Source organism: Chaetodon trifascialis, chromosome 7, assembly GCF_039877785.1.
Source record: "Chaetodon trifascialis isolate fChaTrf1 chromosome 7, fChaTrf1.hap1, whole genome shotgun sequence".
In the NCBI taxonomy this organism is placed as follows: Eukaryota; Metazoa; Chordata; class Actinopteri; order Chaetodontiformes; family Chaetodontidae; genus Chaetodon; species Chaetodon trifascialis.
In genome coordinates this window covers 13075825-13103258 of record NC_092062.1, presented here as the reverse complement: position 1 = coordinate 13103258, position 27434 = coordinate 13075825, and the positions used below count along the sequence as shown (strand labels likewise).

At 42.3% G+C, this 27434-nt stretch overlaps 2 protein-coding genes across 6 annotated transcripts in view; one reads left to right on the top strand and one right to left on the bottom strand.

The window, feature by feature from the left end:
* adcy2a (adenylate cyclase 2a) overlaps positions 1–6127 on the top strand; it is a 51865-nt gene extending 45738 nt beyond the window's left edge. The window contains exons 20-25 of the mRNA XM_070967440.1: positions 110–268; positions 1394–1540; positions 1851–1961; positions 2069–2183; positions 3481–3605; positions 4724–6127. Of these exons, the coding sequence (XP_070823541.1) occupies positions 110–268; positions 1394–1540; positions 1851–1961; positions 2069–2183; positions 3481–3605; positions 4724–4876 (810 nt within the window). The 3' untranslated portion in view covers positions 4877–6127. The remainder of the gene's footprint in view (positions 1–109; positions 269–1393; positions 1541–1850; positions 1962–2068; positions 2184–3480; positions 3606–4723) is intronic.
* Positions 6125–27434, bottom strand: part of dnah5 (dynein, axonemal, heavy chain 5) — an 86864-nt gene continuing 65554 nt past the window's right edge. For all 5 annotated transcript variants that reach the window (XM_070967434.1, XM_070967435.1, XM_070967436.1 and 2 more), the window contains exons 73-87: positions 26016–26120; positions 25398–25536; positions 24829–24943; positions 23034–23224; positions 21628–21749; positions 18724–18873; positions 17712–17957; positions 17372–17591; positions 15540–15745; positions 14851–15054; positions 12185–12400; positions 10858–11070; positions 9851–10003; positions 8382–8613; positions 6125–7279 (exon numbers count right to left, since the gene is read on the bottom strand). In XM_070967434.1, the coding sequence (XP_070823535.1) occupies positions 7128–7279; positions 8382–8613; positions 9851–10003; positions 10858–11070; positions 12185–12400; positions 14851–15054; positions 15540–15745; positions 17372–17591; positions 17712–17957; positions 18724–18873; positions 21628–21749; positions 23034–23224; positions 24829–24943; positions 25398–25536; positions 26016–26120 (2664 nt within the window). In that variant the 3' untranslated portion in view covers positions 6125–7127. The remainder of the gene's footprint in view (positions 7280–8381; positions 8614–9850; positions 10004–10857; positions 11071–12184; positions 12401–14850; positions 15055–15539; positions 15746–17371; positions 17592–17711; positions 17958–18723; positions 18874–21627; positions 21750–23033; positions 23225–24828; positions 24944–25397; positions 25537–26015; positions 26121–27434) is intronic.

The following is a 27434-nucleotide window of genomic DNA, read 5'->3' as shown; positions in this document are numbered from 1 at the left end:
CTTGTTGGAATCCACACGTCGCTGTTTCTACTTTTTCTCTGTGATGTGATGGAAGCAAGCTACGCAGCTGTACCTTCAGTCTCTTCACCTCTGTGTCCTCTTGTAACAGAATGAATATTACTGTAGGTTAGACTTTCTGTGGAAGAACAAGTTCAAGAAGGAGTGCGAGGAGATTGAAACCATGGAGAACCTCAACCGGGTTTTGCTGGAGAACGTCCTGCCTGCACACGTCGCAGAGCATTTCCTGGCACGCAACTGGAAGAATGAGGTAGAAACCAGTTTTCTTTTCATTATGGACATGAAGGATCGTGTAAGTTCTGTTTTTGACAAATGGCTGCAGGGCGGAAGTGTTGTGGTTTCAAAGAGGTCTCGCTGTACCAGTGGCTATTTGCCAAAATCCATTACATCCGTTCATTAGCTGTGAAGAGGCATTGCAAAAGCATCTTACTCAAAGATGGTCTTCCATTTCAAGTCAATACATCTGAAATATGTACGTACTTTATTTCTTTGCTGCTAATTATATGGATTTTTATTCCATTTAAAAGCCATGACGGGTGTAGATGATATAAGCCACGCATTGGGTATTTCAGTAAGCTTTTGTGTTTAGACAGTGAGATAAAGGATTCAGGAGCTAATACAGAACATAACATGATTTAAAAAGAGTATTGAAGCTTGAATGAAAAAGTGCTTTTTGCTGAGGGAAAAGTACTGTCAGATCATTGGCTGTTCCAGATATTCACTGCTAAATTTAATGCAGTAATTTGTTCAAAATCACAACTTTGTGAACGGAGCTTGCACTTGTAATAGTTTCAGAATGACTGATTGCCTGTAATGATGACAGAGCTTCTGGGGGAGACAGTCGATGTGAATTTGCGGAATTGCCTGCGAGACTTTCTCATTCATCATTTGGAATCCTGTTCTATCCCCCTGAGTGCTTCCCACAGTGTGAACTGTGAGAAGTGAAATTTTACAAATGAGGAAGTTTAGAGGATGTGGAATCCTGGAGGTCGCAGGAGTTTAAAAGGGAATACTGCTTCTGCTGCAGAAACTCTGAGTGAAGAGTCAGCAGATGACTTTACTCCTGCACTTGAACAGGATCCAGCAGCAAGTCGCTGGTCTAATGGACTTTAGAGTCACTTTTATTTGGATGGTGGTTGGGTGATTCACCGGCTTTCATTTGTGTGTCTGGTTATGTGCCTCTGTGGTCACACTGATATTTTTATTGAGTATACTGTCGTGTATTTTTATGCTCAAATACCCAGAAAACTCTCATCATGATTAACTTGACATAATACATCAGAATCTTGTCATCTGCGTTTCATCCAGTGCTTTATCAATTTCATAATATTGTTTTACAGCTGTCCAGAGCTAACGTCTGCATTTCGTCTTGCAGGATCTGTACCACCAGTCTTATGACCTGGTGTGTGTCATGTTCGCCTCCATCCCGGACTTTAAAGAGTTCTACACCGAATCCGACGTCAACAAAGAAGGATTAGAGTGCCTCCGGCTCCTCAACGAAATCATTGCTGATTTTGATGAGGTAAACAACCCTCAACTCCCGCAACCTTCACAGCATCCTACACATGCAGCACATCCTTTTTTAGCAGTATGTGATTGGACACTGTGAACAGTGTGTCTCATGCACAAGCTACAACCTCTTGTAATGCTATCTGGATGCTCTGAGAGGCTTTCACTGCCAGGCAGGAGAAAGAAGAGAAAATCCTTGTTTCAGATTCATACACTGCCCTCTATAGATGTAAATGCATCCTCTAAAAAAAGGCACGAGCTTTCACTTTTGCCATAAACTATGTCTCATTTGTTTTAGCTGTGGATTGTATTTGTGTGTGTAGCTGCTGTCCAAACCTAAATTCAGCGGTGTGGAAAAGATCAAGACCATTGGCAGCACTTACATGGCTGCTACTGGGCTGAACGCGTCGCCTGGGCCTGAGTACACGTCACAGGTCGGCTCATCACACACACATTAAAATCATACTTGCTCATTTTTCTGATGAGATTCTTCAATGTGCTTCAAAATCACATTCAACTTGTGTTCCTCGCCATTTTCCAGGAGCATGACAGGCAGTACATGCACATAGGGACCATGGTAGAGTTTGCATTCGCCTTGGTGGGGAAGCTGGACGTTATCAACAAACACTCCTTCAATGACTTCAAACTCAGAGTTGGTGAGTTACACAGCTATTAAAAAAATGCTGTGAGAGCAAGTTCAGTCTTTTCTTTAGCGAGTAGAAACGGTTGTTTGGCTGGAAAATATTAAGTGCTTCAAATATAATAGAATTCATCATCAGGGAAGTTTCGTCGTTGTCCGACAGTCATCCAAATGCAGCAGATTAATAAGGTGAAATATGAGAGAACAGTAATATCCCTGACCTTGGGTAAGAGTACAACCTTTGCAGACTTGTATTGGCAGAAGTCATACCTTATTATTCTGAATCATAAAACTAGAGTTTTGGTATACACGGTAAAACAGGGTTTTAGGAAATGAGCTTGAATGTAGATTGTATGCTCTGCTGACATGTAGTTGTTATGTATCCAGTGTTTCTTTCCTTCTGGTTTTATAACAGCACCGTGCTGTGGGCGTAATTTCATTATCTTGACAGACACAGAGATGTGTACTTGTCTAAGTAAGAAAATAAAACTCATACTTGTAGGAAGACATAGGTACAGCCATGGCAACACAACAGCAGAGAGACTGACTCAAGAGCAGGCAGAAGTGAAGAGGAAAGCAGGCGGCAGGTCGCAGCTCCCTGTGTGTGGTGAGAGTCAGAGTTCAATACCTTCAACCTGTCTGTGTAGATCGCAGCATGGGATGCTCCATTAACTCAGCAGTGTGCGCGTGTGCGACTGTACATCCCCGCTGCTTCCAGACGGGCCTAAAACGCTCCATCAGAGAGGGATACAAGTCCTCGCCCACTGGGACTGGACAGAGCCAGTGGCTGTGTGCCTGCGCGCACACACACTTGTGTAGATTGTAATTGCCAGCAATCTGGAAATTGACTCAGAAGCCTGAAGAGAGGCCCGGTGTCATCTCAGTGCTGTGAAAAGCTCCAGAGGCGACGGGGAGAGGTGCTGGAGATCGAGTTCAGCCGCATTTAGCTTCCACTTCACCACATGTTCTGATGAAATCCTGTGCAAAGCTTTGTTTATTCTGAGAGCAGTAGGTCTCTTACGGTGGGCCTTTTGGAGCTGCACTCAATAATTAATCAGTGGTATCAAAAATTGATTTAAATACATTTTGAACAAAAGTGTTTCAGTATGACATCAGAAATGGAAACAAGGGAACGTTTTTTATGATGTACATGCAGTTCCCTGATATAGCTACAACATACACCATGTTTTAATGTGCATGACTGTGTCCTGCTTACTGTAATTTCCTATTCTAATACTAAAAAACAAGAATCTGAGTAAAGATGGTGCAGAATCGGCTGAAATTTTCACTGATTACTTGGTGTCCTTTGTCAGGTATCAACCATGGCCCAGTGATAGCAGGAGTCATTGGAGCCCAGAAACCACAGTATGATATCTGGGGGAACACAGTGAATGTAGCCAGCAGGATGGACAGCACTGGAGTCTTAGGAAAAATACAGGTAATCAATACTTTTTGTTTGCCAAAGCCTGATATGTTTTCCTCTGTGCCAGAGCTAAAACGGTTTGACTTTGTGATGCAAAGATTTACATCTTCAGAAGGAATAAATGGGCTGAGAGCCACAGGCAGGGCAGCGGAGTATGGAGACAGGCAGACACAGTGTTGGTTCTGTTTGTTTTTTCCATGGGATTTGTTGAAAATAACAAAAATGGAGAATAACTCCAGCCTTGACCATTTTCTGTGATGCATTCAGGAACAGAGGTGCTCCCATTCTCTGGCAAACATCACATTGTGTTTGAAGTTGACTGTTTCTTTCAAAGCGGCAGCGCTGCTCCATTTTCGCATGTCGAGATTTTAAATGTCAGCACAGATGTTTCAAAGATAAAACTCCTTCTCCCCTCTGCTCCCGCTGTTCATGACAGCGAGGACATCACATCACCTGAACGTCATGTGACATCTCTAAATCTGACGCACGCACCCTGCCAGAGCGCTGATTAGATCTAATGGTTTTTTACCTGCGTGGCAAGTGGCTGTGGGAATCGTTGAGTTGTCAGAGGGCTGGATTACACTTCACAGCCTGTACACGTTTGATAGAGCCATCTGCCTTCAATTGCCTTCCAAGATTGCCTGTTGATCTTTTAAGATATGCAGAGTTATTCCAAGGCAGCACACATATTTCCCAACATGTCTTAATCTTGCTGATGTTTCCTAATATTAGAAGCTGCAGTGCACTGAACTGTTGACGGTTTCTAATTTACAAACTGAATTTTATGCACCAGCTGTGATGACTGATGTGCCCTTCATCTCCTACAATCTTTAGTGATAGGACGAGACAATACAGTGGAGGCACCACTGACTGCAGCTCGACTAGGCACACGTTTTCTGCAGCCTTGTGTGAAATTAATCTAAAGGTTAGGGTTAGAATTTATATTCAACTTAAATCCTGTCAGTCAAGGTCTGGAGATGCAGAGAAGTACGCCAACAATACAAGAATTTGGTGCTTATGATGTCAGCTCCTGGAAATGTATTCCTTTGCAGAGCTGAATATTTTTGCCGGCAGGAGTTTCATTCAGTCGTGTAAGAGCGAAATAGACGTTACCCATCTGGTTCCCCCTGTAGGTGACGGAGGAGACGAGTCGCATCCTTCTGACTCTGGGCTACATGTGCTCTTGTAGAGGCATCATCAACGTCAAGGGCAAAGGAGAGCTCAAGACCTACTTTGTACACACAGAGATGACCCGCTCACTGTCCCAAGGGAATGTAATGCCGTAAGACTGGTTCAGAATAAGCTGAACGTACACAGGCACAAAGAACAGACCTTCATCCCAAAAGGAGCAGATTTGACTCTGTTGTAACAGAAACAAAGTGCGAGGCATGAAGGAATCGATCAGATTTTAATGTTGCATTGCAAGTTACCTATGCCACAGCTGTAGTATACATTTTGTCACTTATGTAATTGTAAGTGTAGCATGTACAGCAAGTAGGCAATAACCCCTGAAATACAGTGTCTTGTAATTTGAATGTTGGATCCAGGAAAGCCACAGTGGCACATGTTCAGTCAGAGGGAAGAATCTGAAATGGTCCAAATTAGCATTCTGACTATGTTCTGGGAGCTTGGTGGCAGTCACTTTGCCATAAAAGCCTCTTTTTCAAACAACAGCATTTATATTCTGTTCACTTTACAGGACACAGTACCTTTGGATGTCATGTGCAGGAGGAAGTAGAAAAACAAAGAGCGTGGCAACAATTTTTACATCAAGGCTTCTTGAATTACTGAGTGAACAATGGTAATACAAAACAGACATGCCGGCAAAGTCTGTGTGCACCTGACTTAACCAAACTTTTCCAAAGCGATACAAAAGTCCACAGATGGAAAATCTGATATTAAAATGACAGCAAAGGACACAAGTTACAAGGGAAGACTGCATGACCACTGTTGCAAAAGGAGAAGCTGGTCCTTTCTAAAAAAAACACAGCCAGCTAACAAGGAGACACACAGATGTGTACATAACTCCATCAACCTTGTTAGAAGCACGAAGTCTTGGATGTATTTTACAGGCGGTCCATTCAAGGGAAAGCATAAAAAATATGAATATATTGTGATATTCATGCAGGAAAAGGTTTCCCGCAAACTATCTTTGCACTGTAATCATCTTGTCTTCATTGACTGCTTCGACAAAACCAGAAATATTGAAACTCTTTATGGCGTGGGTCTGATTTGTCATCGCGTGCTGAAAATGGAAAATCAGATATTGGATCCTGAGACGGAGAGGATCGGACCTGATCCATACAGATTTAAAAATCAGGTTTGAGGAAAAACTACTGGATTATAAAAGGATTAAGATGGTTGTGGTGCTAAGATTTTAATTTGGGAAACCAGAGCCTGATCCGTGTACAGGGTAGCTTTAGAGTGTGTATGGTACAGTGGTTTTGTAACAAAAGAAAATACTACCAAAAAAGTGTTTTGATGTTTTAATGCCATTGTTTTTTGTAAAAACTTCATTAAAATTTCTATGTATTTCACTTTACTGAGTGTTCTTCTCTCAAATGACAGCAGGATGATGAGAATACGCCTGCAGGCAGTAACAGCAATCGAATAAGTTGATATCGATCCCAACTAGGTTAATCTTTGGTTCAGTGTGTGTCTGCCTCTACAGCGTGGTGCATATGGTGCTTGAGATGAGGTAATGCCCTTAGTGAGCAGCTGGACAGATAAAATATGTCTACATGAGGGCTGAAGTTGAGCCAGTGAAGCAGCACAGTTAGAGTCCTGTCTGCTTCACACTGCGGTTTCCATCTGAGGAGACTAAAGCTACAAATTGATACAGCCAGGGGAGGACGTTCAAGATGATTACTAACAAACTACTTCAATGTGAATAGAAAGTTTTTATGCTCATAACTGTCTGACATAATGGTTTAAAATATGAATTGTGGTGATCTATGTATAACCTACCATTTCTGTTACGGTAGGTTTTACACGTCGGACACTGCGGCCTCAGCTAGCTGAAAACCCAAGTATGTGAAGGCTTCAGTAATTACTCCTCAGCTGTCTTTGTCCCATTTGACCTCAAGCACAACAGAACAATGACATGATGTTCCAAACGTGGTGATTCCTCTTCCCAGCTTGTGTTGACTGAACTAAATACATTATTTGACCTCAGCTCTTGACATTTGCTGCACAGCAGTGTGACAAATTGTCGTTCCGTCACTTTAAACTAGATTACAGTGCGGGAGTGACTGTGAGGCACTGCTGTTCCCCTCCTTCGTGCTTCTACACGGTTCTATCCAAAATTTTCAAATAAGCGACAGTGTGATGTCCCCAGAGGCTTTGTCTCATTGTCTGCAGCTGGATGTTTCACCACTAGTGTCCCTACTGTCACACAATTCCCCATGTTGTGGTCAGAGAAGGAAAAAAAGAAAGTGGTAGTCATGGTAACAGCTGTTTATCCTGCATACTCTAGGACACCGCATGATGGCTGATGGGATGTTAATTATAGCTAACCTCCTACCAGATGTGTGTTCCTCATTTGACGTCACAGAGGAGCGCCACACCTCGTAGGATCCAGTATTCTGGAGAATGTGAAGTCTTCAGGTCTACAGCTGCGATGTAATTCACGTCGGTCCTAACTGGCTTCTTGTACACCGGGCACGAGTAGAGGCGGGAATCCTTCGCACCTGCGACACAGAGAGGCAAGAAGTGTCACTTGATGCATGCTGAAAACTGATAGAAAATAGAGCAACAGCTGGCGAAATTCTCTCTCAATCAAGGTTCTAATTAAACAGCTTTAAACACAGAATTATTCAAAGTCCATGAAATATTTAAATCAGTGTGGAGACACCACAGGGACGCCCAGCTGAGTTCAACAAAACATCTGTTTTCATGAAGCTGAAGTCGGTTCAAATCAGGCAAAGAACGTGTTTATGTCCCCACTACTCCCACAGCGCCACCTGACTGCTTTGGTTTTTAGGCTTGGTAGCTCGTTAGTTGTTAGCCTGTCAGTGGCCACATGCTGGAGTGCTACTTGAGTGTTTTTCAACAGCCTTGCCATCAGCACAAAAACCCACAATCCTTTTCATGGGCGAAAAAACAGCTCTTATCGAGTTGGTCTTCAGACAGCACGCAGAGATGGGACTAATCTCGCTGAAGGGAGGTACAATTACGTAGAGGGGTTTTCTGGACTCCGATGTACATACACGCATGCATGTCACACATACTCATAGATGCTTTGGCAACCACTTGTCTCCAGCACCAGTCTCCTTTGCACTGACACACACTCAAACGCAGCAGGCAGCTTTCTTGAGCTGGGAGGGGACATGGTGTTAACAAACCGCATTACGCGTATCATCGGATCATTAATTCATTTCCCAGGCAGCCTTGCTTGCAGGCGTCCACTGGGGCGAGTCTCTCTGCTGCCTGCCTGAAGAGAGTCTGGTCTTATCCCGAGCAAACAGTCTGCCACATACTGCTGGTAATCTATTCCCAGACAAAATAAACAGCACTTGGTCTGCTTGACATTTAAATGCTACACCCATCCGTTCTGAGTGACGGCGTGGGATGCAAATGTTGAGCAGAGAAGACTGAGACTGGGATCGACAAAGACTGGAAAGACTGATCCTGGTGAGAAAAGATCAGATTAAAGTATTTGCATTGTCAGATTGGAGTTTTCAATTCAGACACATCATCAAAATCCATTGATTTTTTTTTTTGAATGAATGAATGAATGAAAACCTCGGGAAACTTCCCTCCATCTGATGAATGTCAAACAGGAAATCTCACCGTTGTTCTCAGCGTACATCCGTATCACAGGCATCATCTCAAAGAGGACTTTGGGCTTGGAGTCGATGAGTTTGCAGCTGCGGCGGTCCCAGCCGGCTCCCTCCAGGTAGAGGCCGTAGACATATACTCCCTCAGCGGGGGACTGGGTGATGTCGTCCTTCATCCACCTGGTCACCTCGTTGCACAGCACCATGCGGTCCAGGGCCCAGCCCTTGTTGGCCCGAGTGATCTCCTGCAAGCGTGGGGACAAATCCAAAAGTTTAGGCAGTGGCGTGGGCAGTGTGACGGAGCTGAACATTTAGGAATTGTTTCCCTACAAATAATCAATTTTGATAACATTGCCGCACCAGAGGTACATTAAAAACAAAAGCACTGTGTAGGGCAGGGAAGTGCACTCCATCCACGTCGTTGTTTTGAGAGATACTGCGCCAACAGGAAGAAAATAAATCCAATATGACCGAAAAAGAGCAGAGTGCACAATAAATAATGAACCGTGAGTATTGTATCCCTTCACTCATTTTGTCCTCATTTTGAAAGAGGAAAAAAACAAACAAAAGCCTTATTGGGTCAAATTGAACAGATACGGACTGATGACAAATGACAAGGACAGACGCACGTGATGTGATGCCGCTGGTCCAACAGAAACTGTGGCGTGCTCGTGACAGTGCATGCTCAGGGAGAGAAAATGATGATACATATATCCAACAGCTCCCTGCTCAGTGAAATACTCACATCTGCACCCACAATATTTCCCCTTCTCTGAGCATGCAACAGGGCTATAAATAAAACTAGGATGCAGTCAGATGTGCACACCTGACACCAATGCTAAATTACTTCCTCTTCCAACTATGACTTAAATTGCAAAGAAAATTGATCTGTTCACTGAACACACACCTCTGCCCTCGCAGCTCTATCTGAGGCCATTTTCATCGTTACTCTATACAATAACCAGACGTCACAGCCAAATTCACTTAAAAAGCTTCAGTGATTCACGGCCGCCAGTGGAATTGGAAAGCTATGATGATATTCTGCTGACAGATTAACAAGCAAAGAAAATACCCTCTAGATTTTTTCATTCAGAGTGCAATGCATTGACAAATACCGAAAACACAGACACATCGCTGTGAAATAGATGTTGTAGGTGTCTTAATACGAGCAAAGTCTGCCCACATTTCATAATCCAGATAATTCTGATAAAGAATAATGAGTCCGATCAGCAGGACTTCAGATCTGGATCAAGTAGCGTTAAACTTTCAGATTACATCCCTCCCTTTCAGATCACATCCCATTTATATTAATACAAATCTGAAATGAAATGTGTGCACTTGCCTGCCTGCCACCATGTATGTGTGCATGTGTGTGTGCATGTGTGAGTGAATGTGGCCGTGTGCCTGCTCGTCCCTCTGCATGCCATCTGGTGTCCTCCCTGGCGGTGGGGAAGCAGGTAGGTAGCCTGATGCTGTGTGTACCTGTCTCATGGCTGTCAGGAAGCCCTGCGGGTTGAAGAAGCCTGTCATCCAGAAGCAGTTGGGCCGCCCTTCAAAGATCCAAGCCTGGAACTGCCGGTTCCGCTCAAGCAGCTCCGTGAACCAGAACCCCAGGGTGCTGGAAGCCCACGACGCCTGGAAAACAAAGACAAACAGCAACATGAACAAAACATTACAACGAAACACAAAAAGCTGTCAGGCAGACGGATCAGAGGAGAAGACCGTGGGGAGACGTGAAAAAAAAGGATTGCGAATTATTGCGTGCCAAGAGAAAAAGAAAGAATCCAGAACAATAGAATACACAGAAGAGTGGAGACACCCGCGCCAAAAGCAGATTGCACCACAGGTAGAAATACTCTGAATCCCAGCCAGGAAGCCATTCAAGTCAAAATTATTCTAATGATGTAATGTTTGTGAGAGCACGGCTGGAATGCCAACAGAGTGATTCCAACACGAGATACAGGAAGTCGTGATCCTCTGTTGCTTCCTCCTGCTCCCTCTCTCAATATTAATATTGCAGCAATTTTGTCATCTAAATTTGTTCGACAAAGACTCGTTTCCCTCTGTCACGGAAATGGATTTGCGCGCTGTGGATAAGGTTTATAAATAAAGCACATAAATAAAAAGGTCAGAAGCATCAGGGAGGGCTAAACAAGACTGATGATGACAAGCTCCCTTTTAGCTGGCAAGACACGCCTGATCGGAAACACAGAAGTACATCTGTGACTTACTCCAGGACGATGAATAACATTAGAGAAATTATACCTGTGCAGTTTTTTAAAAAAGACATTTCAGATATTCATTTGAACCTCGAGGCGGCCTGATGTGGCTTGTTAGCATTCTTTACTGAAAGCAGAATTAACATTTGACTGTTCCTACTAGGCTCATTTTGCTGTTCGTGAACGCAGAAAAAAAATGCAATGGCTGAAAAAGGTCAAACAAAATGACCACAGCGAACTGCTCTGAGGAACTCTATTCTCTCCACCGACCTTCTTCCAGCGTGCAGGGATGCGTGCGTCGTACATGCAGTCCAGGGCGTCCCGCAGATTCTCGCTCATGATGATGGTTCCGTCGATGGCCAGCTTGAGGTCCGTCAAGGTGTTTCGGACCAGGACTATGACCCTCTGCATGCGATCGATCTCCTGACGCAGGAAGATGTTCATGGGCTGGAAAGGACCCATCTTCTGCAGGCGCTCTCTCACCTGGTTGCATTTCATTAAATCCAATCAGAACATGAAAGTTGAATGAACCTGCTGAAGAATTTATAATGTGTCCAGTGAAAATACATTAATACACACACACACACACACACACACACACACACAGACTTGTGATGTAGCTACAGAAAGACATGCTCAGGAGCTGGAAATGTCCCTGGACTCACTACAGCTCAGTATCCCCCCGCTGTAACCCTCTTAAAATAAACGTTTGTTTGATTTGAAACTTGCAGAAGTCAGATAATACATACAATCTGTTCACATGCTTCAGGTAAGTGAGTGCAGGATGTGCGGTTTCAAGAGATTCGACCTCTTGCAACACACAGAATCATTTCTTTATTTCCCTTCCATCTTTTTCTTTTTGTGAAAGCTCTTGCTCTATTTTCTGTACATTCCTATTTGATCTTTTTCACTTTTATTCATTTTATTATCTTTATGTCCCTGTGTCCTTGAACTTTTTTATTATTTCATTTGCCTCATCTGGTTTTATTTGTATTTTATTTTGAAAAGGACTTTGTAACATTGTTAAGAAAAGTGCTATATAAATAAAGTTTATTGTTCTTATTGTTATTCTTTTGGACACAACACAACCCAACACAAGTGACGGGAAGTAACTGGCACGAAATACACACAGACATATCAGTACAATTATCCATCATTTTAACCAATTTTGGGGGGTTAATCTACTTTAAATTGCCTTCATATGCTGCACAGAGAGACGGACAGACAGACAGGCAGATAGATGGAAGTGAAGGTGATAGACACGGGGTGTGACATGCAGTGACAAGCTTTCCATGATAAGCTTTGCGCCTTCACCTCAGAAAAGTCACATTCTCACCCCACTTCCTCTTAAGTGACGAGAAAGGAGACAAAACCCAAAATAAAACAAAGTGAGCGAGATCCAGCTACATTCACACCCCTCTTCTATTTCTGGTCTTCTTTTCTCTCCGTCTGTCACCGTCTCAAACGCGCTCGCACAGCCCTCCATCACCTCGCAAACACACATGGTGAGCAGGGAAACACTGCACATGTTGCTTCACTCACCTCGGGCTGTTAATAGTGCGTGCGCACACACATACACACATACACCCAGGCTTACTTCAAAAGGTACATAGTCAGGAGGCAGTTTCTCCAGCATGTCGTCAGCCAGTCTGGACACCACAGCCTCTCTGGTTTCCCCTCCACCCGACGAGCTGTCTTTAGGCTGAATACTGAGGATGGTGTCCAGCACGTCCTTCGCCAGTTTACTCTGGTAGGTGATGTCTGCGTTTGGGTGGAGACCGAACACCTCTGGCGTGTCATAGGCCGGCAGACCCTGTAAAAGAAACAGCTATTGAGCCAGAGTTCATTGGTTCACAGAGCATTCCTGAAAACAGTGCTGTGAGAGGGCCCTGGTGCCCCCATGGAGGAGCTAACCACCTCAAACTGAGTGGGCAGAAACAGGCTGCAGAGCTTATGGGTCAAACAGTCGTATATGCTGCCTTTGAGTGTTTCCTCCTCATTTTGAATTCCTCTTCTCCTACATTGCAGCTTTTGTCATTGCGAAGGCTCTGCTGGTCAGGGTAGAGTGTAGACAGCCAAGTGTCTCTCTGATACACACAGTGTCAGCGGCTGCTGCTTTTCACCCTGCAGTGCAGAGCTTCGCCATGTGGGTGTGACACGTGGGAGATTCTTGACTTCCCTCCTGGTTCAATGGTGCACGCGTCCCGCAAACTAGTATGGATTGCTAGAGCAGTGACGAGATCAGCCAGAGGTGCTACTGATGGGAACAGAGCTCCCATCTCTATGGTGATGGTAGCCACCTATGTGGCTACATGTGGTGTTTATGGCAGACAGGCGTTAAGACAAGACATCAACACTTGTGCTCTAACAGGAAAATGTGCACTGTGAGTTCTTACCATCACAGAGACCGTGCAGATTTGAATGTGCATAGTTACTGACACTAATTACTGAGGACCTTTGTTGCATCTCTCTCTGCTTCATTTTCTGTCATCTCTCCTCTATAACATCTCATAAAGGCATGAAATGCAGCAAACAATTTGATATGATGTAGTTTTTCTTCATAAAGAAAAGTTTACCTCATCACCCTGTCCTCTCTGATATGGAGCCCTGTAGCAGTCAATACACATTTGAAGCTGGTCTTGTAGGATGAATAACACAACAATGTTCAAGTATAATATTTCCTCACGAGATCGTGTTGCTTAAAGGAATCCATGGAAAAAGAAAACCTGAATGCAAAGCATACAAACGAGCTCACCAATACGTTTTACGACTGCTGACCTAATCGGGGTTATATGGCTGTCAGTAATGACATTTTAATTGGGGTAAAATCAAGGTTTTGCATAAAATTCAGGGCCAAAGGTAATCCAATAAGGATATTTGACTTTTATAAGTGGCTGATGTTGAAAGTCTCTCTCTCAAAAGGTGCAGAGTTGAAACTGTGCTGCATCTTGCAGTTGGTGTCTTTCTCAATGACGACGGGAAGACGGACCATCTGTTACTGCAGTGTGACTAACGAGGTGTCTTATAAACCTGACAAATTCAAACAAACTTACTTTTGTAATGGCTGCGCAAACCTCTGTTATGTTCAGTAACGTCATGTAAGCCAAAAGCAAACATAGATCCAATATGTTCAGCGAAACCTTCAATTGATCTTAACGCATCAAGAATGGTGTCATGGCGTGAAACTGCAATTAGCATATGAGCATAGTGTTTAATCCTTTCTATGTTAGCACATTTCCGCAAACACGGTTTTATTTCTCCTTGGCTGAAACGTTAGGAGAGAGAGGCTAATACACTGAGAAAAATGGGAGGTGATGAAGAGAGAGTCACACTGGGTGCTGGACTCAGTAGCCTTTGTCCCTCACTGTGGTCATTTATTTCCTCCTGGGGAATTCTAGCTTTGTCTCTGTCGGTCTGCATTGAATTTAAATACACAGACGTGTGGACGCGCATGCACACACACACACACACACACACACACACACACACACACACACCGTGTTTTGTTGCCTGTTTTGTCTATGTAGAAAAAGTGTGAACATCTGTGTGTACACAGAGTGTGTGTGTGTGTGTGTGTTTGAATGCTTTGCCACTGTTTGTTTGTGTGTGTGTGTGTGTGTGTTCTCCAGGGCTGTGTTTGTCATTCTCTATTTGAGAGGCGGTGCAGAGGAATAAGCTTGCTGAGCCTGGCAGCCCTGAGCATCCATCATAATGAAACTAGCTTTAATGAAACTAGCTCAGGAACTGCCTCTAGACATACACACACACAGGCGCACACATCACACACACACACACACACACACACACACACACACACACACACACACACACACACACACACAAACCCACCAGTTAAGCACACAAGCACACTAATAAATCATACATAATCTGTAATAAAATGAACATGCGTGCGTTTTCTCTAACAAAAAAAAAAAAAAAATCACACATGGCAGCCTGTGTCTGGATGTGACAAGAGCGCAGCGCGTCAGTGTCCTGCAGAAACCTCGTCTTGTCAGTGTTGCTCTTTTCACTGTTCGTGATGTCACTGGAAGCTGACAGCGTAGAAAAAACCAACATCACATGACAAGTGGAGAATTTAGGAAATATAGAAAGATAGGGCGTGAATGTGCAAACATACATGAAATCCTCAAGACAGCAGCCGTTATCAGAGACTGACATTCCCGCAGCCACGCGTCCAAATGTGCCGCAGAAGTCAGATACGAGCATGCGCAGTCAACCGTCGCACATCTGGAAGTGACTCACCTGAATGTATGTCAGATACTGGTCAACACTGGAGCATTTCGGGATGCTGTAGCCTTTGTAGAAGTTGAAGGCGGGTCCAAACATGTCCTCACTGAACCACACCTTGGCAAAGGTGTTGAGGAGCCGCTTGTCGTAGTCGTCAGTCACGCGGCCTCCGTATTGAATCTCTCCGATCATGTATCGCACTGTGTTCCACGACACGCCCTACGGAGGTTTGAAATAGTCAAACAAAATGACAGCAGAGAAAATGTGTGTCATTTGATGAGTGCAGAATATTTTGAGGAGACCGGAAACAGCCTTGAAAAGGTACTTTCTCATCAGTGTGGTTGTTATTTCTGTTTGCAAATTCATGGACCTTTGATGCTTTTCTGTGCATATTCCCTGAATATGATACAGCACACTACAGTTTATCAGACTATTTGCTTATTTAGCACATTCTATGATTTATTCATCATATACAGAACTGAAGACTGCACAGATTTTTTTCTGCTTAACAAGAAACTGGAGAGTTGGAAGAAAGCCGACGAAGAGATAACCACCACAACCTGATGCACACGTATTCCACCATAAAAGCCTATCACACAGCATTTGAAACTATTACCACCCTGAAACTCTGCACTCAGAGCTATTTGAGACTGACTGTTGTTGGTAGCTTTTAGAGACGAGCACTCCAGACGTGTGACCTCTACCTTTTTAATGTCCATGTCATCGAGGTGGTTCTGAACAAACTGGACGGTGGCGTTGAAGTCGGCCTGGTTGAACTCGTAGGGGATGTTCCATCCCAGAGGTCCGTACTTTCTCCTCTCCTGCACTGTGCTGTGGAGAAATGCCACTCCATACAGCATTGGCTTCCATTGCACCATGTTACTGACATCCAGAAGGTCCTGGTTTATACCTGGTGAGGGTTACATGGATGAACACATGGGCGGGCGTCTTCAACAGGAGGCTAAGATTAAAATCTGCAGAAAATCAGCTTTTGAGGTGAACATTTGGAGCTGTGATCCAAAGTCTTCCAGCTACAGAAAGCTTCTCGCTTCTACTATAGCAGACTTGGAAGGCATTAAAACATTAGGAACGAATTCCAAACCCTCTTTCAAAGACAAAAAAAAGAAATAAATATATGACTAAAAAGCTCTAGCTAGGGACTTTTAATCTGAAGGAACAGATGTTATACATAATTGCTGAGTACATCAGTTAAAAAAAAAAACAAAACGATTTAATAATGTAAAAAAATAAGCTATTTCCTTTAACTCCAGGTATGACACACATTTACTGCTGCATACTTTTAACTTGGCAAAAATTCAGAGTGGCAATTCTCTATCAGGAAATCTCTGACAAGGCAATATCTCAAAGGGCACTGCTTAGCTCTAATGAAGTTTGGGGAAATTAGGCCAGACTCAGAAGGAGAACAGTGCAGTGAAGTGAGTTAAAACTGCAGCTGAAAGTGAAATACTGACATTCAGAAAAACATCTTTGCTATATCCATCTAATAGGCAGTCTCATGTGTGAGGCCTGGTTTCTTGTAAATCTTGGTGGTTCAGCTTTATATCATTTGGGGATTGTAACATGCAACCGTGGAAAAAAAAAAAGCTCTGCTTTAAAGGAACATAGGGAAATTCAACACTGCCTGAAAACTGGGTTTAATATTATGAATGCACTGCCCACAACAAGTGTGATTTCTGGTAATCTGATAAAGACATGCAACATTTAACTACAGCTCGAATTCAGGAGCTGAAGATAAATGTGTTCCCAGACTCCCAGCTGCCCTTCAGGAACCTCACAAATTCCATATGAGCCAGGCAAAGACAGCTGGTTTATACATATTAAATATTTTTCTCTTTCTCCCTCTTTAAGGCTTGAATGAAAACACAAACTACGTGTTTCAACTTGTTAAAAATTTCATGACCCTCACAGGCTTTCAGTACTTGGGTGTAAAATGAACTGAATTAAGCTGCAAAAGGTTGTTTATCATGTTTTCTCCTGCTCCCTCTACCCGAGGCTTCATACACATCCCTTTAGTCATTGATTATGTGACTTATTGAAGGTCTTTATGCATGTGTGTGTGTGAGGGAGAGAGTGGGTATGTGTGTGCATCCACAAATGAGTTGTTTACACATGTACACAACCAAAACAATAAGACGCCCTGTTCTGCATGCTCATCATTGGGTTCTTTCTTCTCTCAGTCAAACAGCGCACACACACACACACACACACACACACACACACACACACACACACACACACACACACACACACACACACACACACACATGCTTAATCCTCCTGTTATAATAAACTAAAGATCAATCTGTTGACATTTTACTTTATTCCTGCCATATTTATGTCTTGCATTGACTGGACTGGAGCATTGCATTGATTCAGGACAGGGTGCATCTTTATTCCTCAGAACAGCCTCATCACGTTCGCTTTGCTCAGTAAAATGACAGATTAAGAATTCTGGACTTTTGGTAAATAATGTTTGACTTTTAATCTGAACTAAACTGAAGCACACTGGCCCTACCTCCGTAGGTCCTCTTCAGCCCCGCCTTAAGACCCTGCGGTGGTTCGTTGGTGAACTTGATTGACATCTGCAGAAGGGTGATGGGGAAGTGTCTGTGGACCTCTGTGGTCATCCAAAGGCGGAAGCTGTCGTGGACAAAGTCTGTCTCCATCACTGTGTCCATTAGCTCATCCATGAAGTCCAGACCCAGGTGGCAGTTCTGGAGTAAAGCCCAGCCACCCTGGGGACAGGAGGTCTTCGTGAGCATCTCTTAATAATACATTTTAAAAACACTTTTTTCTGAGGGGCAACCTTTCTGTCTAGTTCAAGATGAAGTGATGCAAAAGCAAGCCTGACTCACATTAGCCATGGTCTGCTGCAGAAGCTTGCGGGCGTGGACCTCTTGTCCTTGTCCCATGGACACATATCGGGTCTCAAACTTGAGCCTCTTCCCCAGCGCGATGATGGAGTCGGTTGGATCCGAGCCCATCGACAAGAAGCAGATTAGAGGCATTCGTGGGTCTGACTCCTCCCATGTCTTCTCCAAGTCTAGAATCACCCCTTCGGTGTACTTCTCCCCCATTGCGTCCATTATGTATTTCCGGGCCTAGAGGAGAAAGGGAAAGAAATGGGGCAAAGTTGATATGCTTGTTTACTGCTTCATAATGCACAAACAGGGGAAAAGACTTCATTCTGAAAAGAATTAGAATAAATTTAGTTGTGGAAGGCTGGGAACTGAGAGCTCTTTTCAGTCAACAGTAAAGACTGCAGCCAGAGGTCAGACAAGGACAACTGCTGGACTGTTTGTCAGCACAACAAAATAAATTCCACTGCGGGCTCATCTGCAGTGGACCAAAAAACTGCCCATCAGTAAGAAGTGACTGTCCATTAGCCACTATAGGTATTCAGGCTCAGCGAGCTTCAGAGAGAAAGCTGTTTGACTAAATGTATTCCACTTTTCCCTTCAAGGAAAGACTCGGCCAAGAGAGATACGACTGTAGATTAAGAGATTTTAAGACTCTTAGCCTCTCTCTCTGTTTTTCTTTCACTGAACCGAGTCTCATTAGTACAAGTGCATTTTTGAGGTAAACCGGCAGCTCTTTTCCAGGCCGAACCCATCAATTAATTAAGAGTATGCTGCTTTAGGCTACTCTGCTGTATTTCTTTAAAGTTAATTCATTCATTTGAATTTAAGGTTATGTAAGAGCAAGACTGCGTCATACTGTTGCAATGCATTATGATGCAACCTAGCAGCCATGCGAATGGAACGTACATTGCTGTTCATTATTAAAGTGAAACCAAGGTATGATTGTGAGCCACCAGATCCTTCATCCGGACACCGTAACTACACACACAGACGTGTGTTTTCTAACCTGTGCGATGGTCCTGTCGGGACACCAGCAGCGTATGAGGAGCAGGCGTCTAAAACAGTCCAGAGCCTGGTCGTAGGAGTTTGGGACCACCTCCTCCTCTGGAGCCTCCTTATCAAACCAAGACTTCCACTGTTTCTCATTACGACTTATCTGAAAGAAATGTGTATAAACAGTTCTGACTCAAAAAAACACAAACACATAAAAATGATTCATTGCTTCCCATTACATCAAATCTGGATGGGAGAAGTACTGTAGATGTAGAAAAATAAATTTGATACATAATGCAGGGAAACATATTTAGATACGCGCACACACACTGATGGTCAAAGCAGCACCACAATTCAATCTTTTACGAGCCAAACAAAAAGCAAAAAGAGAAAAAAAAGCACAGATCAAAAGAAACCTATAGTTTTCTATTTGTTGTTTCCTCTCTGAGATGCACATCATGACAAAGACATGACTTTTTGAACCTTTCTGGACCTGCGCAGCATGTTTCAGTGCTGATTTCTACTATTTCTGTCACTTCCTATCCTCTCCAAAACTTACACAAGGAAACACAGACTGCAAAGCAAAATTACTTCACATACTTCACTATGTAGACAATATCATATATGTCAATGCATTGACTTATAGTATATGCCTTAAATATGGAAGATAATCCTACTCAACAGACACACATCATTTAAATCATACAGTAACTCAGATTACTATGAACACACATCGCACTGCGCTTAGAGTAAATTGCCTGATCGGAAAACATACACAGATATACCATTGACACTGTAAAACCGGTGTTTACATGCAGCTGGTCAGTAATCGGATTTACCCTCTAACTCTTTTTTTCAACTCTGGCATATCAGTGATTTATGATGCAGCTTAACCACCAAGACAAAACAAGCCTTGTAAGGAAAGAGCATACTGTTTTTTCCTAACTGTGTGCATGTACTTTTTACTTCGGTTCAGTAAATGAGTAGTTATTTTGGATTTAAAGACACTCTGTAAGGTTTCTGATGTCACAGCTATACCTTCCCTGTCTGAAGTCTGTCTGTTAAACCCTGTAAGAAATCCAGAAAATCAGTTATCTGGTTTTTCCAACAGAAATGTATTCGTGTTAAGCATGTCATAAATTCCAGTGCAGTTAAATAAACTAGATTTCCTATTAACATGACGGTTAAGAAAACCTTCTCGAGGGACATGATATCTACTTTACTGAAGCATGAAATGATATTATAATGAGGATGAATGGCTGTGTGGGTCATTCAGAAATCAACTGTCTTGTTTAATGAGTATGTATTCAGGGGAGTGAAGCAACCACCTGCTGCTCATTGATATAGTTGAACACATTCACAACTGAGAGTTAATTGTCTTGTCTATTAGTCGCTGAGCAGCTGCACTTAAGAATGTAAAGGACTCGGAGTTCTGTGGAAGAGCAAATTAAAAGCTGATGTTGATAGAGGAGTGTCACACATTCATGTCCCACACACACATTTCTGAGCCAGTCTGGACATTTGAGTGAGCTTCTTGAAGCAAAGCACAAAAAGGTTGCTTGAGTATGATGCCTGTATGTGAAATAAGGTGCATCTGTGTCATGTGTTTAGTAGGGGTGGGCAGTATTTCGGTTTCGTCACCAACATTCTACCACAACGTGGATTTTTAAAATCGTTTTACTATTTTAAAAAGAATATGCTTGACTGGGGCTGCAATAACACGCAGGCAGAGGGCTACACACACACTCATAGAACTGGAGTTACATCCACTACTATTACTAAGATGTGGAACGTAACGTTACGAGCAATACACAGCAGTTACTCTGTTGCTGGCTGCAAGGACCAACACAAAAGTCTTCATTTACTCCCACCCTCTGAGGAAGTGGAGACCCAGTGGATTAACTTGATGGAAATGTCCCCACAACAACTGGAAAACTCTAAGGCTATATGTATGCTAATCATTTAACTTCAGACTGTTTTGAGGGCCAATAAAAAGCAAGATTCGCTTCAAAACTGAAGCTGAAGGATGGATTGATACCCACTTTAAATGTAGAACCTGTAAGTTTTGCCATTTTATGTTGCTTTAGTGTTTCTTTTGTTGGCAAGCCTTTTGAATTTTGCGTTAGCACGTTCCATAGCTAAAATGGCTAGTAGCATCTACTGTAGTAGGGTACCCCAAACATTTTTATATGTTGATATAATACCATCACCTTAAAAATAAATACATAAATACTGTGATGCAAATTTTGGGTGCTAAAATTTTAGGGTGCTAAATACCCCTAGTGTTTAGCACAGTTTTGTAGTAGTGTGAAGACAGTCAGTCTGAACAGGGCTCAGGAAGTTTTGTCTCTCTGTTGTGGGGGACATCGCAATCCTGTCCTCACCTTGTTTTTCTGATTCTGATGATTGAGACTGATTTCATTAAACAAAAAACTGTTTCCCATATTTCCCTGTTACACTTGCGTATACACTTGCGCATTTGTGTATGTGTTACACAAGGGTGCACACATACACACGATTGTGTATGAGCACACATGCTCATCCAAAAGCAAATGACCACGCCCCACCCAGGAGCAACCAAGCTGTCAGTCACCCACAAGGGTATGTGTGATATTTGTGAGTGAGTGACCGTCCATTGTAATGAGTGAGTGTGTGTGTGTCTGTGTGTAAGACAGATGAAGCGAGACATGATGAAACTGATATTGACAGGCTTACTTGAGCAAAGGAGAGCTGTGAAAAATATTTAATGAGCACCTACAGACTACTGCTGAATCTGTGCTTGTGTGTAATAGATGGCAGATGAGCTCTGTTATCTGCAGACTTAATAGATAGAAAAAAAAACTCTCTGAGCTAAAGAATAATAAACCTGGCACGGCACAACTAAAGTGATCAAGTTGTGTGCATGTGTGTGTTGTACCTGATCCAATATATCAGAGAACTGCCACAGTTTGCTGAGCTCTACAAGGTTGAGCCAGGTCATGTCAAGGATCCATTTAGCTGGCTTCTGAGGACAGGCCTTTAAGTCCAGAGATGCACCCCCTGGATAAATCACACACACACACACACACACACACACACACACACACACACACACACACACACACACACACACACACACACACACACACACACACACACACACACATTAGCACATGTGCACAAGAAACAAACAAGAAGACCTAGAGTGAAAAAGTATGTTCATAAAATTATTTTAAAATACAAAAATACAGGATGACGAATTCTTCAAATAAATGCAAACACACAAACACAACCTTCAGATATACACAAAAGTAATTTTATGAGTGTGTGAGTCTGTGTTCAGCAGGTCAGAGCTGACAGATGGTGAAGCTGCATGTATGCAGCAGACTGTCTGTTTTAGCCTCGCTGGTTGCCATAGCTGGTTTTTATCCCTGCAGTGAGGAGCACTCAATATCTAAGTGCTACAATACCAATATGTTTAAAGTGTGTGTGGACATTGAGTCGAGCTTTAAATAAAATTGATCACCACCACATGAATGAACATTAGAATTACCACCACATGGTTGTACACCTCCATCAACCAGACAAGTTGGATTTACATCCATGTCTGCACTTATATGTGCAGTGAAGACTTTGACGGAATATAGTAAAAGGTATTAAGTGTATATTTGGTAAAATGTCATTACTATGTTGGCACATATGATTCCAGTGAATCATTTTCCCAGTGAGAAAGAGGAGTGATAGAGAGCTTCATCACCTGAAGCTCAATATCAGCTGAACCAACGAGCTTATGGTGAACTACAATGCTTCAAATATGGATGTTGCTGCAAAGAAGCTACACACTGTAAAAGGTGGATGCTTCAAACACATCTTCAACCCAGCAGCACAGAAGATCTGTACAATCAGCCAAGATTAGTGTCACCAATTCAATATCTGACCAAAAGTGAAATATGGTCACAATCTGCCCTTCTGTTCCTGAGTTATAGTGTTCAATAATGGTCAGAAAAGTGATTTTGCAGAACATTATGATCACAGTGATGTCACCTTTAACCTTTTGGATTAAAAATATCATCCCTTCATCATTTCATTCTATGAGACATTTGTGTGAAATCACTGTGTCTTTATATTGTCTTTATACTGTTTTCAATTGAGTATATGTCAAAACAGATTAGCAAATAATCACATTCACTACACACATAAATAAAACATAACGCTCACACCCACACATGCACACATGCGGCTCCAACGGGCAAAAAAAATAAAAGATCAATCCATGCCTTCACCTGCATGAGTAAACAAGACAGCGGAAACGTTACAAATAAAACCTGCACATTCCCTTTTTACCTTTAATGAGTGTGAGAAATTCCTCATGTTTGACCCTGTTGCTCTGCATATCGATCTTCAGCGTCAACAGCAAAGTGAAGAGGAACTTGTGCTCCTCGTACAGGCCTCGTGCCGCGTACTTATGCACCTCAAAGGTCATAAACTCTATGATGTTGGCGATGCGTTTGCTGGTGATTGGGCTTTTGGAAGACCTGTTAAAGTAGAATTTCACAGCAGATAGCACATATTAAGTTTCATCCTGCTCCCATGTTTAAGTTTAATAATAACTCAGATATAGACTAGAGATCACAGCATGGTCACACTAGTTCACCTAATGAGCACAGAAGATTCTATTTTTGGTCTATTGGCTTGTGCATAAACAGTACTGGCTGTGAGGCTTAGGGTGTTGTGGCACTTGGTAACAACTATGTGAAAGATTCTCCTAGTCATTAAGGATATTGGGAATACTGATATAATTAGTTGCATGGTTTGGTGAGTCATTGTTAAAAAAAAAACAAAAAAACATCATAGTTAAAGTGCAGTGCAACCATGACTCAGCAGCTCTCTATCCCTGTATGTAAATATTTCACATATGGACCACAGAGAATTATAAACTATGACAAAGCCAAGTGAGGAGCGACATTGAAATATGAGATATATTGGCATGAAAACTTCAAGAGGTCATTAAAAAGAGACACTAACAATGAGAATAAGGCTATTGCCTCATTTGTAGATTGTATTCAGCTCCCCTGATTTATATGCAGGAGGTTGATTTTGTAAATTGAACCCATTAAATTTGAACCAATTCAATCTAATTTCCCTACAACAAAAACTACCTTTGTAAAGCCAAAAATATTCAATATCTGTTGATATTGAATATTGTCGTTGACAAGACAAGACTCTTGTTTTGTCTTTGTAGCACTGTTATGTTGAATCACACTGTTTTCTGATGCGTTATTTTACTGTTATTTGCACAGATACTGATGAGGTCCCTATTTACCTCATTATCTGCATGACTTTCAAACACAAAGCTCTATTTGTGCTGCAGAGATCTAATACAAGCATCACCTTCTCTGCATCACCCTGAAAGACCCAATTTGTCAGTGTCACAATCAAAAATTGTCACATACTGTATGTAGACAATCAAAAACAACAAAAAAACCCTGTAGCAAAGCTTCTTTTTGTAGTGGAGAGGAGTATATATTGTCTTTAATGGCTGGAAGCAAACAGACAAAAACTAAGAGTGCATCTTGGCCTCATGGCAATTTTGTGCAATTTGACTTTCACATTACTGACAACATATGGCAGCATCTCTTTCCCGCTGTTGTCACTGTGTGGAAAAGTGGAACAAGTAGAAATATAATGAGGTGGGTTTTGGAACACAGACTGGAACTGTCTGACTTTAAGACACTTGAAATACACAGTGTGAGCTGTCTGAAGTAAATTCAATATTGTTTTGCCCTTTTCTAAAATCGGTATTTTGGAAAAGGCTGATATAGCATCACAGATGTCTGCGTTCTGATCGGATTCAGTCGCCTAGAAAGTGCTACAGCAGCACCAACTCTGCCAATAACACAAACAAATGCCCGACTGAGACTTTACAAATCAACATGAGAGGTGCAAAATTTGCTGGCCAGCTTCATAAGACAACGGCTGACATGAAGTTGCACAGGGTCACTTACTGAAGGCATAAATATGAACGCTTTGCTCATAAAAAGGTGTCACTATGAAAACAAATTCCATTTATGGCTAAAATCCATGCTTAGAAAAGAAACCAATTCATTAGAGAGAACAGCAAATGCTGAAGTATTCTCACCGAGCCAGAGAAAGGTCAAAAAGTCCCAGGAACTGTCTCAGAGAGGTCTGATACATGACGTTCACCATACTCATTTCAGTGATGAGGAAGTACAGGATGCTGCCCCTGGTAGCCACTGAAAACACATACAAACACAGAAAACTGCAACAGCAATGGCAAAAGAAGAGTTTGCCCCCTTGAAAACCTTCTTCAAAGAGGTGTCTGTTGACTTAACTCATGAATCAAAAATCTCTTTCCACAAAGTCCTGTCACACACGTCCATAAAAATATTAGCCTGTATGAATAATTATTCCATAAAAAGCAGATGAAGCTGATGGAAATGTCTGCTTGTTTACCTTAATATATGTCACACAGAATGACACTGAGACTTTTTATGATGATGTCTTGTTTTAGGCATGTGTGCGGTGAACAAATTGTCCAAGTGTCCATGTTTGTCACTGTTTGGGCTGAATTTAAACTGAAAAAGAGCCTGCTCTGTGTGATTGAGCCTGAGCTTGGCAGGCACACTATAACTGACCAGTGCAAATCAGAGTGTGAACTCCTTCTTTGAGCCAGTCATCATGACCTACCAGGTCGATACTCCTCTCTGGCAGTGTTAATCTGGATCTCGGTCTCGGCAGCAATCTGCAGTTTCTGAGTGACCTCTTCGGCTGTGCGCTTGGTGTTGCCAAGGACAAGAATCAGACTCTCATCATCCACCAGTGAACCCTGCAAAAGAGACATATTTGCCTGAATAAGTCAGAATGGAACGAATGGAAATGCAAACATTACTGACAGAATCACTGTGGTGATGGAGTCCAGAATTAGAGACATGGCTGTAACAGATGTCTGTTTCTCTATTATTCTTGCTTTGGGTGACCTCATTTATGCAGCTTTCTTTCTGAGGAGCAAACATAATTAGCTAGCGTTTTAATGAACTCCAGATGAGCATATTTGCCAGTAAATGTCACCATCTCCTTTTCATACTGTACTTTTATAAAGCAAAGAAGCACCAGGAATCAAATAAACTGGTTTTATATTTAAAATAAAAAAGAAAATGCAAAAGTTGCTCCAAACACTGCTACTGTATCCAAACTGATGATAGTCACATGTCCCAAATCCCTAATTCAGTCAGAGGCAGTGTTGTTCATATGTTGTTCACCACAAATAGTCTCTGATACATCACAGTTGTACATGTGTTTTCTTGCCTGTGTGCTCGTCAGTCGGTAGAGGAGGTTGTCCTCTAGTTCCTTCATCTTTCTCTTGTTAGATGTCACATCTTCTAGTAAGTCTGTCCTCTCCTTCTCCAGTTCCTGTCATCACAAAAGCGCGCGCGCACACACACACACACACACACACACACACACACACACACACACACACACACACACACACACACACACACTTAGGTTATAAAGCTGTAGCGTGGTGCTAGTGGGAAGGCCACGGGTTCGTTAAAATCAAAAGGCTTTATCTCCTGGAGAGCATGAACTTGATCAGTAAATGAAATGCCTTTTAGAATATGAGATACTGGCAGCTGATATGTTGGCTCGACAGTGGGCAAAATGAGAGTGAAGTACACGTAGGCTTTATCTTATTATCCAGGCCAGTTTCATAGCAGTCTGGTCATTAGTGGACTGACAGACCGACTGACAGTGTATGAATATAAGTCCTAAATTACCACTACTGTCACTCTGACTCATAGCTTTTAAACCAACTATATTGCTGTTGTAGATTAAAAGCCACAGTGTCTGGATTTCATATGGCAGATTTTATGAGTCGAACTAATAACAGGACAAAGATACTAATATTTCAGTAATACTATAAAAAGAGAGAGCAGAGAAAATACCATATCTTGCTTCAGCCCTTTAGAGAGTAAAATACCACAGTAAAATGCAGTGGCACTGCATAAATTTAAGGGACTGTACTTTAAAACCTCACTGGCCAACAGTGAACGCATTGGATTCAACTTTTAAGTATAGTTACACTGTGAAGATTAATATGTTCAAGACAGCTGCATGCGACCTAAAATGAAGTGTCTGAAAAGCTCATCTTATCTTTATATTGTGTGTTAATTTCTTCTGGTATGATGATGGACTACCTGAAACAACAGCAAATGTATTGTTTTGAACAATCAGGAGCTGTTACATAAAGTAAAATCAAATCAAATAACTGAACAATTGATTGAATTGATGTTTGGCTTGTAAATGCTGCATGAACTGCAAGAACGCAGGTTTTACTTTCAGCTCCCATTATGATTAAATCCATATTATTACACAGGAAACAAGCCACTTTTATCCCATCTAGCAGAAATCCTTAATGTCATGATCAGCCATTATTGCAGGGACAATAGCCTCCCTACAGTACTGTAGAACCATTCTTTTCATAGTCGCAATCAACTGGGCGAATTTATAATGCATGTCTATTGCCAAGAATGAATCAATCAAGTCTCGGACACTTTAGATATGGATGTTCTTGTGCGTATATTTGGCATTAGTCCATATGTACGCTCTTGTTGGTCGTTTCTTCACACTGTATTTGCTGTGATGATTATCGTCTTCTATATTCAAAAGGTGATAACAGCCTCCCAGTTATACTGTCACACAGTTTGTACTTGCTGGAGGGAG